General features: G+C 40.8%; 1 protein-coding gene across 1 annotated transcript in view; it reads right to left on the bottom strand.

The window, feature by feature from the left end:
• LOC131233387 (peroxidase 5-like) overlaps positions 1-7,931 on the bottom strand; it is a 58,182-nt gene extending 50,251 nt beyond the window's left edge. The window contains exons 1-4 of the mRNA XM_058230077.1: positions 7,690-7,931; positions 7,027-7,218; positions 5,376-5,541; positions 3,043-3,931 (exon numbers count right to left, since the gene is read on the bottom strand). Of these exons, the coding sequence (XP_058086060.1) occupies positions 3,519-3,931; positions 5,376-5,541; positions 7,027-7,218; positions 7,690-7,899 (981 nt within the window). The 5' untranslated portion in view covers positions 7,900-7,931 and the 3' untranslated portion in view covers positions 3,043-3,518. The remainder of the gene's footprint in view (positions 1-3,042; positions 3,932-5,375; positions 5,542-7,026; positions 7,219-7,689) is intronic.
• Between the last annotated feature and the right edge of the window lie 10,959 nt (positions 7,932-18,890).

Genomic DNA, 18,890 nt, shown 5'->3' with positions numbered 1-18,890 from the left:
CTCCACCATGGTATATGAGTTTTATCCATGTTGTCTATCCATTTTCTAACTCCCAAAAATAAGGTAGAATATCGAAACCTCAAGTGGACTACAGCACATGAAATAGTGGAAATTGAACCCTTAATTTCAAGAACTTCTTGGGGCCCCTGAAGTTTTGGATCAAATTAATATTTGTGTTTTCTCTTCATTTGAGTTTGTGTGATCGTATCAATACGTTAGATGACAAATAAACATTAGTGGACTGTAGGAAGTTTTTAATGATGGATGTTCAATTAACACGGTTTCCCTATGGCATGGTTCACCAGAGATTTGGATCTACCTAGTCAGGCTTTAAATTCATCTGCCAAAATAAATGAATGGCGTGAATAAAACACATTATGGTAGGGCCCATAGAACATTGACACCAGCTTGGGATCACTAGCCAAACCATGGCAAGTACTAGGGGTTGGAGGGCCCTTTATTTTCAGATTTTGGTGTGAAGTTTGCCAAAGAAAATTAGGTAAGTGGTGTGACATGATATCAATCCAATGAGGCTAGTTAGGGTCCAGTGAAGATTTGGACCCTGGATTTTTTATTTTTTTATTTTTATTTTTTGGTCCAGCCCTCATGTGACACTACGTAAAGAAATAGAGGCTTTGGGCAGGGGCAATGGATTAATCAATATTTTACCAAATGATGCCTCAACAATATGAAATTAGCCGCATGTGCTTTTTAGAATGCAAATTCAATATTGATATCATTCAAGCTTTTCTTTAAAATTAGTGAAAGTTCACTTGTGGAACTCACGTGATATATGAATGACATCCAAGCCATCCAACATATGCACCCCACCAATAAAAAATTAGGGCAAACAAATCATTAAATGGGCTACTACACTTGAATTAATTTGGACGTTTTGGGTGGTGTATATTACTTTTTTTTATGGATTAGCCATCCATGTGATTGGATCCCCAATATTTTTTGGTTCGCTTAATAATTATATTCATGTGCACCTGTTGGATAGGTTGGGTGTTAGACATACCATACGAACCAAAGGGTATCCAATTCTTCACTTTGTAAAGAAAAAAATAGGGCAATAATGTAATTTCTCCTTTAAAAGAGCATTGTCAGGAAATATAGGTAGGTGGAGACACTAATTGGTAAAATCTGGATAATAGAGGCTTTTACAGTAAAATTTCTAAATTTCTTAGGTTAGTATAATTTTCATAAAATTAGGGTTGGGATTTACTTCCCCACATGGCTTGTAGAGCCGGGCATCAAGTCGAGTCGAGCCAAGTTAGAGCTGACCTGACTTGATCCAGTTTTGAAATAGGCCTGACCCGAACTTGACTTGACTTGGTACTGAGTCCAGCATGCCTGAATTGATCCGAGTTCGGATCTGGCATGGACTAATCCGGACAGAGTTGAACCCGATCAAAAGTACCGAATTGATGAGGGAGAGAGAGAGAGAGAGAGAGAGAGAGAGAGAGAGAGAGAGGGTGGTGGTGGGTAGATGCGGGGTTTGGAAGAGGAGGGAGGGAGTGGAGAGGAGAGAGAGGAGGAGGAGGGTGGTGGTGGGTAGATGCGGGGTTTGGAAGAGGAGGGAGGGAGAGGAGAGGAGAGAGAGGAGGAGGAGGGTGGTGATGGTGGTGGGTGGTTGCCATGCTTGGAAGGGAGGATAGGGAGGGAGAGAGATTGAGATCAGGTCGGGGTGGGTGGGTTCGGGGTCAGCATGTGAGGTTAGAAATACTAAGAAATTATGATTTTTTATTATATATATAGTCAAATCCGAGTCGAGTCGATTTGGGATCGAGTTGGGTCGTTTCAGGTCAAGTTACGACTCGGTTTGCGTTCGAATTAAGAGAAGCCTACTCGGTTCGAACCGACTCACCCAGTCAATTTGGGTCGAGTCAGACAATTCGAGTCATCCAGTGCCCAACTCTATTGGTTCGCAGGACCACTAAATTCACATTAACACTAACAGTTAAAACTATTTCCAACCTTTTATCATTTCACCCTCATTTTTAGGACCAGTGCTGGGCCAAGACCAAACGCCCAAGCCCACTTAATGCGAGATTTAGGCTAAGCTAGGGCAAATCCCAGCCCAAGAAATAACCACATATTCCCACCACTAGTTATAGACTTCTTTCCTTCGGTGTGCAAAACGTTCGTAGTTATAATTTTATATAATTGAAAATTAATATATTTTAATTTTTTATTATTATTTATAAAAAATTTAAATAAATAAATTTTTTTTTAAAAAAAAAAAGGGCTTTCATTATTTCATTGCTTGTTTGACTTATTTATAAATAAATAAATAAAAGGCTTTCAATATTTCATTGCTTGTTTGACCAGTCTACCTTACACTGTAATTTTATTAATTTTTCAGCATAGAATGCTTAATAAAATAAAGGTATCAAGTTCAACTGGTTGGACCATAAGTTACGGTCCACTTAGCAAGTAACTTCTAACCTCACATGTGTGTGCAGCATCCAACTCTTCTGATAATTTTCCCCACCGTCAGGATCACTTTATACAGAAATCAGCCCCATCCACTCACCAGGTGGGCCACACCATAAAAAAAAAAGCCATTGATAAGTAACAAAATACAAGTGTGGTCCACTAGATGAGTGTACGTGGCTAATTATTGCACAAAGTGATCCGCATGATGCAGACAACCTATTGGACAGGTTGGATGTTGTAATCACAAGAAAAGCTAACGCTATATATTAGATGGACCATAACTTATGGTCCAACCGTTGGCATTATAAGGTAATCAAATGTATGGCTATTTTCATGGACATTCAAATCAATAAATGATCAATACTAGTGATAGGGGTCATTCATCATGTGGAGCCCACCTTTAAATGCATGTCCATCCCAAAAATAAAAAATCACCTTGATTAGATTATCCAAACCATTAAGTCAAAAGCTGGGAAAATGGACGAACAATAATTATTATTATTATATTAAAGAGGTCCAAACATTGACAGGATCGTCTATCATGTGGGGCCCACCTTTAGTTGCACTTAAGAAATAATCAACACTTCACACGGTCTACACCCTCTTTTTTTGACAGATACACCATTTTTCTCGTCTTTGTACCATCTTATTACCATAAGTATAGAGAAAGGATGTATCCATCAAAAAAGTGGGTGTAAATATTAATCGACTGAATATGATTATCCATTAATTCGTAACTTAAAGAGAAATAATCAAGTGGGTTCAGTGCATGCAAATATTTTCATGCACTTAGTTGCATTTAAACTAGTTGGAATCCATATCTGGACCGTTCAATGGGTTCAGTCGACTACTGTGCAAAAATCACAGCAATCTGATGGTCCTAAATACGATTGATTTTGGCCGTCCATTTTGATATGCCACTGACTTTACTATACCCAATGGACGACCCAGATAGTTGATGTTGATATCCCAACTATATATTACAGTGAAACTAGTTGCATGGAACCTATCCCACAAGATGATTTCTCTAACTTCAATCCATAAATACATGAAAAATCAAAGGAATGAGGATTTCATCAATTGGGCCTCCTACAATTGAAGCGTATCTCTCCATCATCACCAGTGAGAACGTCGATCTGGCCCATCTTGACCATTGCCGCAGCGAAATTGATATTCCAAGTGAACCCATCTTCGGCGTTCTGGATCACCTGGTCCAAAGTCTCTGGGTCCGAAAGCGTTTGATCGGATGTGAACAAACCGCGATTGGCTAGGATGTCTTGATAATAGCTATTATCCAGGAAATTTGGACTGCTAGGATTCATCGGGACCACTACATTGCGATTTCTGCTGCTTCGTGGACACCGTCGCTTCAGGTGGGCCGCGTAATTTGGATCTAAGCTTGGGTCCTGGTCCAGGCCCAACGTGGAATTGAAACCGTACAATCTATTGCTAAAGGAACTGCAATGAGATCGACCGATGGAATGTGCTCCTGTACACATAAATTGTAAAAATTAGATCTGGGCCGTGTGATTCGAGGGGTCCTGGCTGTGGCTGTATATGTGAGCCAATGTGGCATGTGTGTGTGAGATCTCAGCCGTTGTTAGATGGGTCTCACTATTTATGTACCATGATGGCCTGAGAATCAAGGGAGTGTCATGAAATGGGCCACGTGTCTGTCAAACGTTCACCGTTGCTTTCATACACGTGAACTCACCTTGATATTTTAGTCATGGTGGGACCTACTGGCTAACCAAATGAGTGACCCAGATTCACACACGTGCACATGGGGAGAGTGGATATGGACGGGTGCTACAAAGTGGGGGACCCAACCAGATGAACGGCCAGGACATTATGCACGTGCCTCTCACGAGCATATGGGAGGGGCTCGGATTAGCTACTGAACTCGACAGTGGGTCAGTAGCGAGTGTGGCTACTGAGGTGACGTCACCATGTTCTGTGGGCTTCTCCGTGATGGATGTGTTGTATCCACACCGTTCATCCAATTGGATAGATCATTTTAGGGCATGAGCGAAAGAATGAGGCAGATCCAAAGTTCAAGGGGACCCCACCACAGAAAACAGTGGGGATTGAACACTTACCATTAAAAACTTCTTTAGGTCACCGAAGTTTTCGATCGAGCATATTTGTGTTTTCCTTGTTCCATCATATCTGTGTTAACTTATAAACAGGTTAGAATCTCAAATAAACAACATGGTAAGCCCTGGGAAGGTTTCAACGGTAGGCTTCATTGTCCCCACTGTTCTGTGGTGGGGTCCACTTGAAATTTGGATCAGCCTTATTCTTTAGCTCATGCCCTAAAATGGATGGATGGTGTAGATATAACAGATACATCATGGTGGGGCCCAAAGAACAGGGTGATATCACTTCACTAGCAAGACTTGCAACTGCCAGGGGTTAGTAGCTAACCCGCGTCCATACGGTTTACTTTCCTCACATATACTTTGTGGAACTTGCTATAAGCTCGATTTAAACCAAACAATTTCACCCCAAGCACTAAAATAAGCAGATACTAAGAGTGTCATCACATATGATGGAGACTCGAGAAGATTGGCCGCCTGCTTAACTACTTATAGGCCATAAAATTATTGTAAGATAATCAGGTAATTAATAGAGGGTGGAGTTCTTACTCCGAAAATGAGTTGCACCTTACCATCCTGCGAAAGGACTTTTGTACGAAGTGTCCCCCATCATGTATAATATATCACCCAAATGGGCCAAACACAAACTGGCTGGGCTGGCCCAGGCTTAAGACGGCTAATGTGCTCTTAAACACAGCCCAATTAATAAAAGCCTTTAAACTATAAGCCTGGGCCACCTATTCCAGCCCAAGCCCATCATAAAGCGGTCCAGACCCGAATGCCAACGGGCCAGCCCTGGCCCATTGAAAGGCAGACAGATGATGCAGTACTTACCGGAGAGTGTAACCATATCTTCCTGTGTCAGACCTTTGTTGGTAAAGGCTTGAGTGACTTGAGCGAGGCCGATCCTTGGAGAAGGTAAGGACGAGAATGTCTCAGAAGCGAGTGATATCGGTCCATCTCTCCGTCCTGCCGGCACATCGTATCCTAACCCTCCAGTCTACACAAGTCAAACGGGAACCATGTTGTAGCGATCAAAACTGTTCATCGGATCGATCATGTCCTGAACATTCCATTACTAGCCTACAAATGAACGGTTAAGAAAAAGAAGGCAGCAACGGTCCAGATTCAACTGAAGGAAGAAGGCAAAAGGGAGCGGATTAGGTAAGGCCAGCCCTGGCCTCACCTAAGAACTGTGGGGCTCACCTTGATGTATATATTATATATCCACGCCGTCCATCCGTTTTTCCAGATCATTTAAGGGCATAAGCCCAAAATTGACATAGATCCAAATCTCAGGTGGACCATACTATAGAAAACAGTGGTGATTGACCGTTAAAAACAGTAGCTTCAGCCTTCAGGTCAAGTTGTTGGAACCATGGTTTCAACCCCACCTAGGGTCAGGTTGGGGTCTGGTTTTTCAACCCAAGCCCAACCAACCCAACCTAAAGTTCAGGTTGGTCCAATCAGGTTAAGGTTGAGCTAACCCAAGTTGCACCACCAAGCACAATACACCAGTCATTAGGTCTGGCTTGCCTGGAATTGGGTGGACCTGGCCCTATCGTCAATGTCAAGGAATAAGATGATCCTAGTTATCATGGGCTCAATTTCAACCTGTGGGGCTCGTCTTGCACCTAATTTCAGGCCCAATATATAAACGGGTTAGATTGTCGCTTATGCGCCCGACCACTAGAGCTAGTCATCAAGGCGAATCAGACCGAGTTAGGGCTGACCCGACTTGATCTGGTTTTGAAATAGGCCTGAGCTGAACTCGACTCAACTTGGTACAGAGTCCAGCATGCCTGAACCGATTGGAGTCCGGGTCTAGCCTAGACTAATCTAGACCGAGTCTGACCCGGTCAAAAGTACCGATTCGGATTGAGAGATGAGGGAGGGAGGAAGTGGAGAAGAGAGAGAGAGAGAGAGAGAGAGAGAGAGGTGGTGATGGTGGTGGGTGGCCGCCGGGTTTGAAAGAGGAGGGAAGGAGGGAGTGGAGGAGAGAGAGAGAGAGGAGGAGGGTGGTGGGTGGTTGTCGGGTTTGGAAGAGGAGGATGAAGGAGGGAGAGAGAGAGTTTGGGATCGGTGCAGCGTGTATTGTTAAAGATACTTAAAAATTATGGTTTTTAATACACAAACACACACACACACACACAGAATCCGAGTAGAGTTGGTTTCTAATTGAGTCGAGTCTGATCGGATCGAGTTTCAGGTACTCAAACTCGACTCGGTTTGAGTTCAAAGTGGGAGAATCCTACTCGATTCAGACTGACTTACCCATTCGGCTCGGTTCGAATTGGGTCCAAATGAGTCAGACTAGTTGAGTTAAGCGAGTCGACCCATCCCATGCCCAACTCTACCCACCACTAACAAGCTCACAAATCCATAACATATACAAATTGAACTTTTACCTCAGTGTTGAAACGAGGTATCTTTCACTCAGTCTACCACTTGAGCTATGGATCAGGGTGTTATATAGAATCCTTACCAATTCCACGCTATCTCTTGCTGCAAATGCAATTATATCAGCACATGATACTACACCACTACAAATGTCTTCTAATCTGAACTTGGCATTGTCGATGACTTCGAACCCTCGAAGGCTGGGATTGTTGATTTTTGAATCCTTCTCTGCCTTGTTTGGCGGGACCGAATCAATCAAAACTGACCCATCACAACCCTACAAACACAAACAAACATTACATCTTTCAAACATGCACTTAACTACCAACAAGCATGGCCACCACCTTAACGAAAACGGCCCGAAATGTCACACAATGTAACACTTTCGAGTCTACCGTTGCGTTACATGTGCACGTCTGCACCGACGCCCGAAAACACCCTTCAAACGACACGAGCGTAGGATGGAGACATTGTATTATTCATTAAGATGTTCAAGAAGTGGGGCCCAGATGAGCTCACCTATGATCAACAAAGAAGTCCATTCAATAGGATGACCCAAAAATAACCATGATTGAATCATCACTGTCCATTTTCATGGCCCTTATTTGAATGGCCTTGATCACCAGATCAGGGTGATATTGAGGGCATGTTCAATCCACTCAATGATCCACAATGATTAGAGATGGGCCCACATGGGCTCTACAAAAAAAAAAAAAATCTTACTGGACCATGACTCTCTTGAACTTACCCGAACAAAGCAATCATGGAAATGCATCCTTATGAGCCCTGCAGCTACACCCGGGTCCCTTAAGTAGGCCTTGGTGACCTCCCCCCTGACAATGGCCTCGGCCAACAAGCATTTATCGTCGTAAAAGCCCACTTCGAGCTGGGCCTCTGATCCAACGATCAGGAAAAGACCCAAACCGAATGCCAACCACCACTCTATCCTCAGACCCATGTCTTGAATTTTCCGAACTTGAGTTTGGGACACTCATACGTGATCCATTGGCTATTTATATATCAAGAAATGTGATGCACGGCTAATCTATTTTATAAGTGGCTTGTTAGAGTGGACAAAGACATTCATCGTGTCCCATGATTGGTACAAACAGAGTGTACATTTCAGTAATCCGAACCGTTGATCCCATGCTTCTTGCCATGGATAGAATACCCAAAGAAAAACTTCCAAATTGGTGTAATCTAACCATCAGAAAATGGGCCATTTTTCATTTTTTTTTTATCTTAACCGTCTATGTCCAAGCCAATAGCGGTAGGTTTAGAATCTTACCATCAGTTCCATTTTTGTAGCATCGCCAATCTAAAGTTTTCCACACGACATCAACGGTCAGGATCACCAACCACGGCCCCACTTGTATAGAACGAGCACATCGTGTTGCATGAGGACCTGCTGTCTGGGGTTGCTTGATTCATGTGATTGAAAGGGATTGGTGGGCTAAACGTGGTTGGTATAATGTAATTGAGTTGTGTATGTTACTCTATTTATGTATAAATCCATTAGCTTGAATCATGTGAAAATGGAAAGCTACGAGACAACGAGGCTGATATTGAAATGTATTTTATTATAATCGGGTTTTTAATCCCGGAAATACGATTCAGATTTTTATTTTTATTTAAAAAAAAAAAAAAAAAAATCGGATTGTTTTGGGTACAATTAGAAGAAAATGATGTCAGTCGTCCACATATTTTATTTGTGTGGCCCACCTGATGAGCTGCCTAGGGAAGTAAGCTCGTTATTATGACAATGAGCTGTATAAAACAGCATTTTTTAAATTTTTTTTAAAATTCTGTGCAGATAGGGATAACATGCTGGTTGTTCCAACCACTGCACCCCACTACGAAGGAGCTACGTCTCAAAAATCCCCACCGTTGGAATTGTATGGTTGATCATTGTAGAAAGATGGTTATGCCAGCAGTACACATCTAACGGTAAAAATGAATTGTATGGTTAAGATCTTCCAGCCGGAGAGATGTCTGAGACATGATACATTTAAAACCGTTAGTTAAATCCTAGTTCTAAGATGGGTAAATCATTCTCGATATCCAGTATACAAACGACCGGGTCTGAGCCAAGTTGGGCCCAGCCCAACGGTCTTGTTTATTTACAGGCCTCAAATTTAGGTTCACGCCCAGATGCAGTCCGTTTATGTGAAGCCCATAACTTGGACCTACAAACAAAGGCTGTAAATGGGTCAGATAACGGCAATATCCTACCTTACCAATTTAAAAAACGAGCAGTGGTGTAAAAGCTTTTAACTAGATAAAAGATCTTATCGTATCCAAATCCAATTTTCTTAAGTCAAATATGTCAAGTATTTTAATAAATGAATATCTGTTGCCAAACTTAAATACAGTATGTACTAATGCATCCATTCCATACGTGTGTTAAAAGTTAAAGCACCAAAAAAATATTTCAATTTAAAATTTTCAGCATCTCAAATGTGTAATTAAAATTTTCTACTTCACTATATGAAAATAAGCAGGGAGATGAGAGAAAGTCCACCGGAATGTTGATTTTCCAAAAAAAAAAAAAAAACCCAAAAAAAACACTATACACATGGTAGGAGGGAAGAGATTTTTCTAAAGCTGTGGCCAAAGACATGGGAAAGAGAAGAAGAGATAGAGAGAGGAGAAATATTTTAGACCAAAATTTGACAGTTACATATAGTTTTGTTAAGGAGTGATGTCTTAAATCTGTCCATGGTCGTCGACCAGTCGAGGGACTGGCTCGACTAGTCGAAGGTCTCTTCGACTAGTTAAAGCCTATTTGACTTGAAGTCTAGCAATATTATATTTGAGATTTCCGAGACGCTCGACCAGTCGAAGCCCTGGCTCAACTATTCGAAGGTTACGTAGACTACGCGCGGACTACATAAATTTGATGTGGTTTCCGGACTTTTCCAAAGTCGGTGCGTAAGTGGAATTTCCTAAACTATAAATATGGGTCCCTAGGGCATTTCTAAATAATTCTAAGGCTCTTTTAAGTATTCTGAGGGTTTTTAAAAGGGTTTTAGGGTAATCAAAGGGTGTAACAAGGGTGAGATTCAAGGTTGTTCAAATCGAGTAAGTCCTCTATCTTTGTAATTTCTATTTTCATAGTGGATTTTTGTCGCTTTGTGCCGTAGTTTTTTCCCGAAAAGATTTTCCACGTTAAATCTTTGTGTTCTCTTGTAATTGTTTGGTGCTCTTGAATTGCTATCCTATATCCATATCTGTGTGATTCCACAGCACAAACCCTAACAAGTGGTATCAAAGCAATCATTGGGGCACAGATCTGAATCTGCAAGATTAGCAATAATGGGAAGTACTAGGTATGATATTGAGAAATACTTAAGGAAAAATAGCCTTGAGTTATGGAAGATCAAGATGATTAGTTCTTTAACCAAGTAAGGCAAGGATAATGCTCTTAAGGTGAGAAAGTCTAGTATGACTGATGATGAATGGAATACCCTTGATAAGAAGGTTTTATCCTCAATCCGTTTATGTCTTACGAATAAGGTTCTCTATAATGTTTTGAAAGAGAAAACTACGACTAGTTTATGGGGAAAGTTAGAGGATATCTATGTGAAAAATTCTCTGAAAATCGCCTACACTTGAAGCGACAGTGGTTTAACTTCAAGATGGCAGAAGGTGGAGATCTGAAAGCTCACATCAGCAACTTTAATAAATTAGTTTACTAATTGGTAGATATGGAGTAAGTGATTAAAGATGAGGAACAAGCATATATGTTACTCAATTCTCTTCTGGCATCGTATGAGTCATTTAAGGACGCAATGTGCACCATAAATAAAACCCTTAGTGTCGATGTCGTTATCTCAACCCTTCAAGGGGAGGCTATGAGAAAGATAAATGACGACATAGGGACATTCTGATGCACTGGTTAAGAGAGGCAGGAATTTTGAGTGAGATGCAGTCATCAGAGCAGGGGATGGATTCCAGGGGACTAGGATCAACATATTTACATGCCAGAGACCCGAGAAAATTGAGAAACTGAAGTTCAAGTGGCCCGAAATTGGTCCAGAATGCAAGATCACAGGGTTCCAACTATCCGTTCGACTTGAAACTTCATATATGGCCTGAGAGCCATAAATTAACCGTAAAAATCAAATTTGAACCGTTGGATCCTTGTGAAAGTGGCCCAATAGACAGATCGACCCATAAAATACTGATTTGGGGCCCGCCTGGTATCTGAAAATGCTCCAATTTTGTTCTCAACCCCTTAAATTATATGGAAAACAGGATGGACTGAGCGGATTCAGCGAAACATTACAATGGACCTCACATGTACACTGTGCGTGCATAACGTGCACGTACATAGGTCGTGCACCACTACGCCTAAGGTCGGTCAGCACACGCTAACCGACCAGTTTCTTTAAAACCTGAAAACCCACAGTGGACAGACGTCCGTCTGTCGGTTTCACGCAGTGGGGCCCACACTTCATCCAGATCAGCCATCTGAACCGTTAATATTGTACAGAGGGGGGTATTAACCTCACCTAAGTGTCCTTTCTCCACCATGAAAGTAGACATGTGAAGATCTCAACCGTGCGCAAGATGAACGGTAGCACAGAAGATCATATGGGCCACACCGATTTCATTTCAAAAACATTCCTTCCCGAATGGTTTTTCGAGAGCATTCCAAATAACAGAATGGATCCCTCGTCTGATACCAATCACTGGCCCACGAGTTTCATAGCGTCATACGTATGATGCTCTGTTGCGAAAAAGAACTGCGTATGAACATAGGTGGGCCACCATCGTTGATCAGTTAGAAGATCCAAACCGTCCATCATGTTGCTCGTCCAAAAACGCCCCAGGGGATGTTGCTCTTTTTGACAGAAGCAAGGAAAATGCCGTTTTCTGGGACAGTTTTCTTGATTGCATAACAAAGCTTACGCAGGGAGTGCGTAAGACTTTCGCACCGACTCCATGCACCTGCTGCGTAAAACCTCCGTGTGGAGTGCGGAAACTCTCCACCGACCTTGCTGATGTTTATAAAAGGGAGAGAGAAAGGGAGAGAAAGCGATTGAATTTTGCAGGGAATTCCAAGGAGAGCCGGGACGTGAAACGTGCAACAGTGGTGGACGTGCAGCAGTGGTAGTTCTTTTATTTTTTTTGTTATTATTATTTTTATTTAGGAATTAGCCTAATCATGTCTATCTTAGGCTAAACCTCTTAGCTAGGGCTAAGAGGTGAAGCTTGTAACGTGATGGGAGACTTTACTTTATGCCTTTGATTTAATTTATATTGTTGAACTACCTTGATTACGGTTCAATTAAGGGAATACTTTTAGTTTTTAATGGTTTGTTGTGACTGAAATTACAATAGATCTGCGATGGCTTTGAGTATTTCTTTCTCCGTTTTATGTTTATGAAGTCAGAAAGCCATGTTGTTCATTATTGTCTCATGGGCATGGTCGGATGACGGTACCCTTCGTAATCTTCATACATTGTTGGTTGGTTGGTAATTAGTTTAATTCTGTTGTTTACTATGTCTCCTGGGCATGGTTTGGTGATGGAATCCATTCTAATTCATATACCTTTCATCTCTTGGAAACTATATCAAAGGAAGTTCAGGTTGATATTCATGGGGCGTGACACTAAGTCCAGTTGAGTTCCTGAACAGGTATAAGATCTCCCTGATCTCTACAAGTGGATCCTCTGAATCCCTAGTTCCCTACCTCTGAATTCTACATATTTTAGTTTACTATTTCACCATTATTCCTCAAATTCAATTGATTTAGATTTCATCTTAGTCTAGTTCTAGTTCTATTTAGTTTCAGATTACGTACAAGTATCAATCCCTTGGGATTCGACCTCGGTCTTACCGAGTTTATTACTACATCACAACCCTATACTTGGGGAGTGAACATGTGCACCATAAATAAAACCCTTAGTGTTGATGTCGTTATCTCAACCCTTCAAGGGGAGGACATGAGAAAGATAAATGACGACATAGGGACATTCTGATGTACTAGTTAAGAGAGGTAGGAATTTTGAGTGAGATGCAGGATCTTCAAGACCTAGATACAAATTCAAGGGCAAGGGCAATGGAAAACTAAAGTGCTGGAACTGTGGGATATCTGGACACATGAAGAAGGATTGTACCAATCATAAAGCGAAGAAAGAAAATTCAGCGGCTTCTTTCAAGGAGACCAATATTGTCACATCTAATGAAGAGACAAGTGGTGGTAATGTACTGTTTGTGTCCATGATAGGACACTTGCACAACAATCATGGAAATGAGTGGATCATTGACACAGGAGCGTCATATCATATGACTCCTCATCGGAGTTGGTTCGCCAGTTACAGAGAATGTGATAGTGACAAGTTTTTATGGGCAATGACAATGCCTGTAATGTTGTGGCTATTGGTACGGTGAGCATCAAGATGTTTGATGGGATGGAGCGTACCTTGACTGACGTCAGGCACGTTCCTGATATGAGGAAAAGTTTGATTTCTCTCGATGCACTCAAGGATATAGGGTGCAAGTTCACTGGTATTGATGATGTCCTTAAAGTTTCAAAAGGGGCACTCGTGGTTATGAGAAAGCAAAAGTACGGAAACTTTTACAGGTTAATCGGAAGTACTTCAAAGGGTGGAGCAGCAGCAACTATTGCAGCTTCCACATCTCTACGTGTGTGGCATGTTCGTCTGGGCCACATAAGTGAGCGGGGCATGTGGTACTTTTTTATCGATGTTTGATTCCAACTTTTAAAATTTCTGATTTAGATATATGTGAGCATTGTATATATAATAAACAATCTAAATTATCTTTAAAATCTGCAAAACATGTATGTAAGGGAGTGCTTGATTATGTGCACTCTGACGTATGGGGGTCATCGCTAGAAGTTTCCATTAGGGGGTCGGCATGGTTTGTTTCATTCACTGACAACTACTCTAGGAAAGTTTTGGTTTACTTCATATAACGTAAATCAGAAGTTTTCACCATATTTAAACAATGGAAGGTAATTGTGGAAAAACAATCAGGGCGAAAATTAAAAGTTTTAAGGACTGACAATGGTAGAAAATTTACTTTCACTGAATTTATGAATATTACAAGGATGAAGTGATCATTAGGCACAACACAGTGCGCCACACGCCTGAACAAAACGGTGTAGCTGAGCGAATGAATCGAACTCTCTTGGAGAGCCAGATGCATGTTAAGTAATGTTGCATTGGGCAAGGACTTATGAATTGAGGCCGTTAACACGGCTTGCTATTTGGTAAACCGGTCTCCTTTAACAGCAATTGAATATAAAATTTCAGAGGAAGTATGGAGTAGTCAGAAGATCGACTACTCAGATCTGCGCATATTTGGTTGTGAGGCTTACCCTCATGTACCGTGAGTTGAGAGAGATAAGCTAGATCATAAAACCAAAAAGTATATTTTTGTTAGCTATGGTATTGGCATGAAAGGTTACAGGTTATTCGACAAAGTCACACACAAGGTCATCACTAGCTGTGACGTCAGGTTCGATGAAAGCTCTCTATTCCACAAGAATAATCAAGATGAGCAAGAGGAATCAGAAAGGTTGACTGTAAACATCCAAGTTGGCACAGATGATACTCAGGCACAGACAGATGTGCAGACAAAGGTACGGGATCAGGTGGAGCAGCAACTTGTGAGAATAAACTCATCACGTGATCGCAGGTTACCGGCAAGATACAGAGACGACTCTAATAATGCATATGCCCTCATTACAAATGAGGGAGACCGTCTACAATTTAGAAGGCTCTTAATGAGCCTGATGCAGAAAAGTAGAAGGCAGCTATGGATGTGAGATGGACTCGTTGCACAAAAATCACACATAAGAGCTAGTGGAGCTACCAGTGGGCCGAAAAGCGATCAGATGTAAGTGGTTATTCAAAAGAAAACAGGATAGATACAAAGCAAGGTTGGTAGCGAAGGGTTATGCTCAAAGAGAATAAATCGACTTCACAGAGATATTCACGCTGGTGGTTAAGCAGGTGTCTATCAGATTCGCGCTGGTTGCCCAATACGATCTCGAGCTGGAACAGATGGATGTCAGGACTGCATTCTTACATGGAGAGTTGGAAGAGCAAATCTGTATGAAGCAACTAGAGGGCTACGAAATTAAATGGGCAGAGAAAAAAGTTCGCGGGTTAATGAGGTCATTGTACGGCCTGAAATAGTCGCCTAGGATGTGGTATAAAAAAATCTGATTCTTCATGTTGAGTCAGAAATTTACTCGAAGTGAATACGATCATTGTATCTATTACAAGACACTAAGTGATAGCAGATTCATCATCTTAGTATTGTATGTTGATGATATGTTGATCGTCAGTCATTATATATCTGAAATCAACGTACTGAAGACTCAATTATCAGGGACATTCGAGATGAAAGATCTAGGGGCTGCAAAGAGGGTTCGCGGCATAGATATTCATAGAGACGGGAAGAGGAGTGGGCTTTGGTTATCATAGACAGAGCACTTTGAAAATGTATTGATCAAGTATGGGATGGACCAGGAAAAGCTCGTGAGTATTCCCCACGCGGCTCACTTCAAGCTTTCCTCAGAACGATGTCCTAAATCAAATAAGGAAAAGTAAGTTACGTCTCATATGCCTTATTCGAATGCAATTGGCAGTTTAATATATGTCATGGTCTGTACGAGACCAGATATTTCATAGGTAGTCGGTGTTGTGAGTAAATACATATCAAACCCCAGCAAGTAATATTGGGAAGTGGTGAAATGGCTACTTCGATACATTCGAGGTACGAAAGACTACGTCTTAACTTTTGAGAAGACATGGACAAAATTGGTAGGGTATGTGGATTCCGACTACGCAGGCAGTGTAAATTCTAGAAAGTCTACTTCAGGATACTCGTTTGTACTAGCAGGTGGAGCAATTAGTTGGATGTCAAAGCTTCATCCGTAATGGCTCTTTCTACGACTAAAGCAGAATATATGGCAGTGATGGAAACGTTTAAAAAAGGTGTTTGGCTCAGAGGCATGATAAATTAGTTGGGACTTCAGCAGGAGGCTGTGCCGGTTAACTGTGATATCGAGAGCACTATTAATTTAGCTAAAAATTTTGTTTATCACTCACGTACTAAACATATTGATGTCCGTCACCAATTTATCCGACAAGTGCTTGAGATAACACTGGAGAAGATTCACATCAGCGTGAATCCAGTAGATATGCTCACCAAGGTTGTTCCTACAGAGAAGTTCAAGTTTTGTGCGACCTCTCTAGGCTTGGCAATGGCGTAAAAGGATGACAGAGTATGCATGAGAAGCATTAATTGAAGCTATGATGCGACGTAGAGATATGAGAAGAGGGAAAGAAGATCACGTTTGAAGATTAAAGATATGGTGGAGATTGTTGTTAAAGAGCAATGTCTTAAATCTGTCCGTGGTCCTCGACCAGTCGAGGGACTGGCTCGACTAGTCGAAGGTCTCTTCGACTAGTCGAAGCCTGTTTAACTCGAAGTTCAGCAACAATGTATTTGAGATTTTCGGGACGCTCGACCAGTCGAAGGGTCCTTCGACTAGTCGAAGGGTCCTTCGACTAGTCGAAGCCCTGTCTCGACTAGTGGAAGGTTACGCAGACTGCATAAATTTGAGACGATTTCTGGACTTTTTCAAAGTCGATGCGTAAGTAGAGTTTCCTAAACTATAAATATGGGTCCCTATGGCCTTTGTAAAGAATTCTAAGGCTTTCTAAAGTATTTCAAGGGTTTCTAAAAGGGTTCTAAGTTATCAAAGGGCATAACAAGGGTGAGATCGAGGTTGTTCGAATCAGGTAAGTCCTTTCTCTTTGTAATTTCTATTTTCATAGTAGATTTTTGTCGCTTTGTACTGTGATTTTTTCCTGAAAGAGTTTTCCACGTTAAATCTTTATGTTCTCTTGTGATTGCTTGGTGCTCTTGGATTGCTATCCTAGATCCATATTTGTATGATTACACAGCACAAACCCCAACATATAAGCTTCCATTCTAGAAAATTCCTAATTGTAGACAACCTTAATATTCTTTTATACTCATTTTTGGCACATAAACGTGGTTTAATAGAAAATAGTTATGTGGTGACACTATGTGTTTGACACACACGGAAGTCATACTTATACGTGAAGAGATATTCGATTGATCTTCCTTCGACATTATGCATTCTATTATTAATGTGATGGCGCAGACTCTTACGCATATCTTTAGAGGGATGAATCGGTGTATCCCATATGGCCATAATCAATGTGCCCATTTATGAGGCAACGTACCTTACATAACTATAAAAGACCTGTCGGGAGAACGGATCTAATCACGAATATAGTAATGATATTTTTTGTGAGTCCGTCTCTTACAGTCTTCGAAAATGAGAGATCTTCACAAAGATGTTCGGAGAGCTAGCATCGTTCGAGAAGATTCTGAATATCAGGAGATCGAACCTATGTCCAAGTTAACCCGACTTGGGTTCAGACCTAAGTTAGAAGAGACAAACACATCATTTCAATCAGGTCCCTAATCCGTACATTAATTAAAATTAAGAGAATGGGAGAACTAAATCCAATTTGACCCAATAATAAATCAGTATCAGGTACCAAATCTCACCTCACTTAAAACCATCACCTTATGGATGGTTAAATGTAGGATACAGTTTGATCCGGACTGCCCCACACCTTGAGGTGGAGATGGGCCACCAGATGAGCAGTCCTGATCTTGGCCTAGTTGTCTTCATTAGAAGAATCTTAACATTTATAGGCTTGATCTTTAGTAAGCCACAAACATCTCTGTGAATGATTAGCTATGAGAAGAAGATCTAAGAAGCCAGTAAGTCTAGATCCTGCTAAAGTCATTTCTTCCCAATACAACCCACAAGTTCCGAATCAATCAAAAAGATTCCCATATCCAAAACTGCGATGTGAGCGGGAAGGATTTAGAAGCAATAAGGAAGCCCAACGAAGGGTTTCACCACCTCAAGAAGATAAAAAAATGAGCATATGAAGAAGAACTCAAGGCCCCACTGCAAACACATCTATCTACTTTACTTTTTTTTTTCTTTAGTTTAGCCTAGTTTAGCATAGGTAGCTATTGCATAGTGGCTCCTGTTATAGTACCCTAGGAGTAGGAGTAAATATCATCAACCTTAAGTTATGGGATTACATTCAACTGAGTTCCAATTTAGTTGATCATATCAATTCGGTCACAACGTATTAATCACCTATCTTGATCGTCTATTTCAATAAACGAATTAGGTATTTATTTTCTTTTTTTATTTATTTCATCTATGTTTCTGGTTGATTATTACTGGATCAAACTTTGAAATTTCAATTCATAAAGAGGTGTACTCACTTACACATGTAGCCTTGTTTAATTGAATTATCAGCAACAATATTTATTATGTTATAGTGGTAAAGAGGTGTACTCAATTATTACATTCCCTCATAATAATAAAACCAATCTACACTCTCTAATCAAGTAGATTCAACATGAGACCCATGAGATTATTCATTCTTATGGAATGGCATCGTATCTCACACGTAGACTAGAAATGACTTATCACAATCTTTAACTACTTATCTTAGATCATAGATCCAATCATACTCAATCGAGTGCATTTAATTCCATATGTGCATACACACAAATTTCAATGCTTTGATCATAACATATGCTTATTTGTTTTTAAAATCAAATGAATTTTTTCTTTACAAACTTAATCTATCAAAACTTGTTGAAAATATTAACATATTAATATATAAATATATTTTTTAAAATGTTCATGATAGAATTTGACCATGCATTCGATCCAAGAAGAAACAAACAATGAGAGAGAGAGAGAGAGAGAGGCATTCACCATACAAAATCGTCGTGAACTCTAAAGTTGCCATGTTTATTTATAAGAGTTTACAAGAGAAAAAGAGTTGGAGAAGGAGAAGGAGATCGAAGAAGGGTTAGAGGAGAAGAAGAGTT

The sequence above is a fragment of the Magnolia sinica genome, chromosome 18 (assembly GCF_029962835.1).
Source record: "Magnolia sinica isolate HGM2019 chromosome 18, MsV1, whole genome shotgun sequence".
NCBI lineage: Eukaryota > Viridiplantae > Streptophyta > Magnoliopsida > Magnoliales > Magnoliaceae > Magnolia > Magnolia sinica.
The sequence above is the reverse complement of the archived record's forward strand: the minus strand, read 5'-3'. Positions and strand labels throughout refer to the sequence as shown.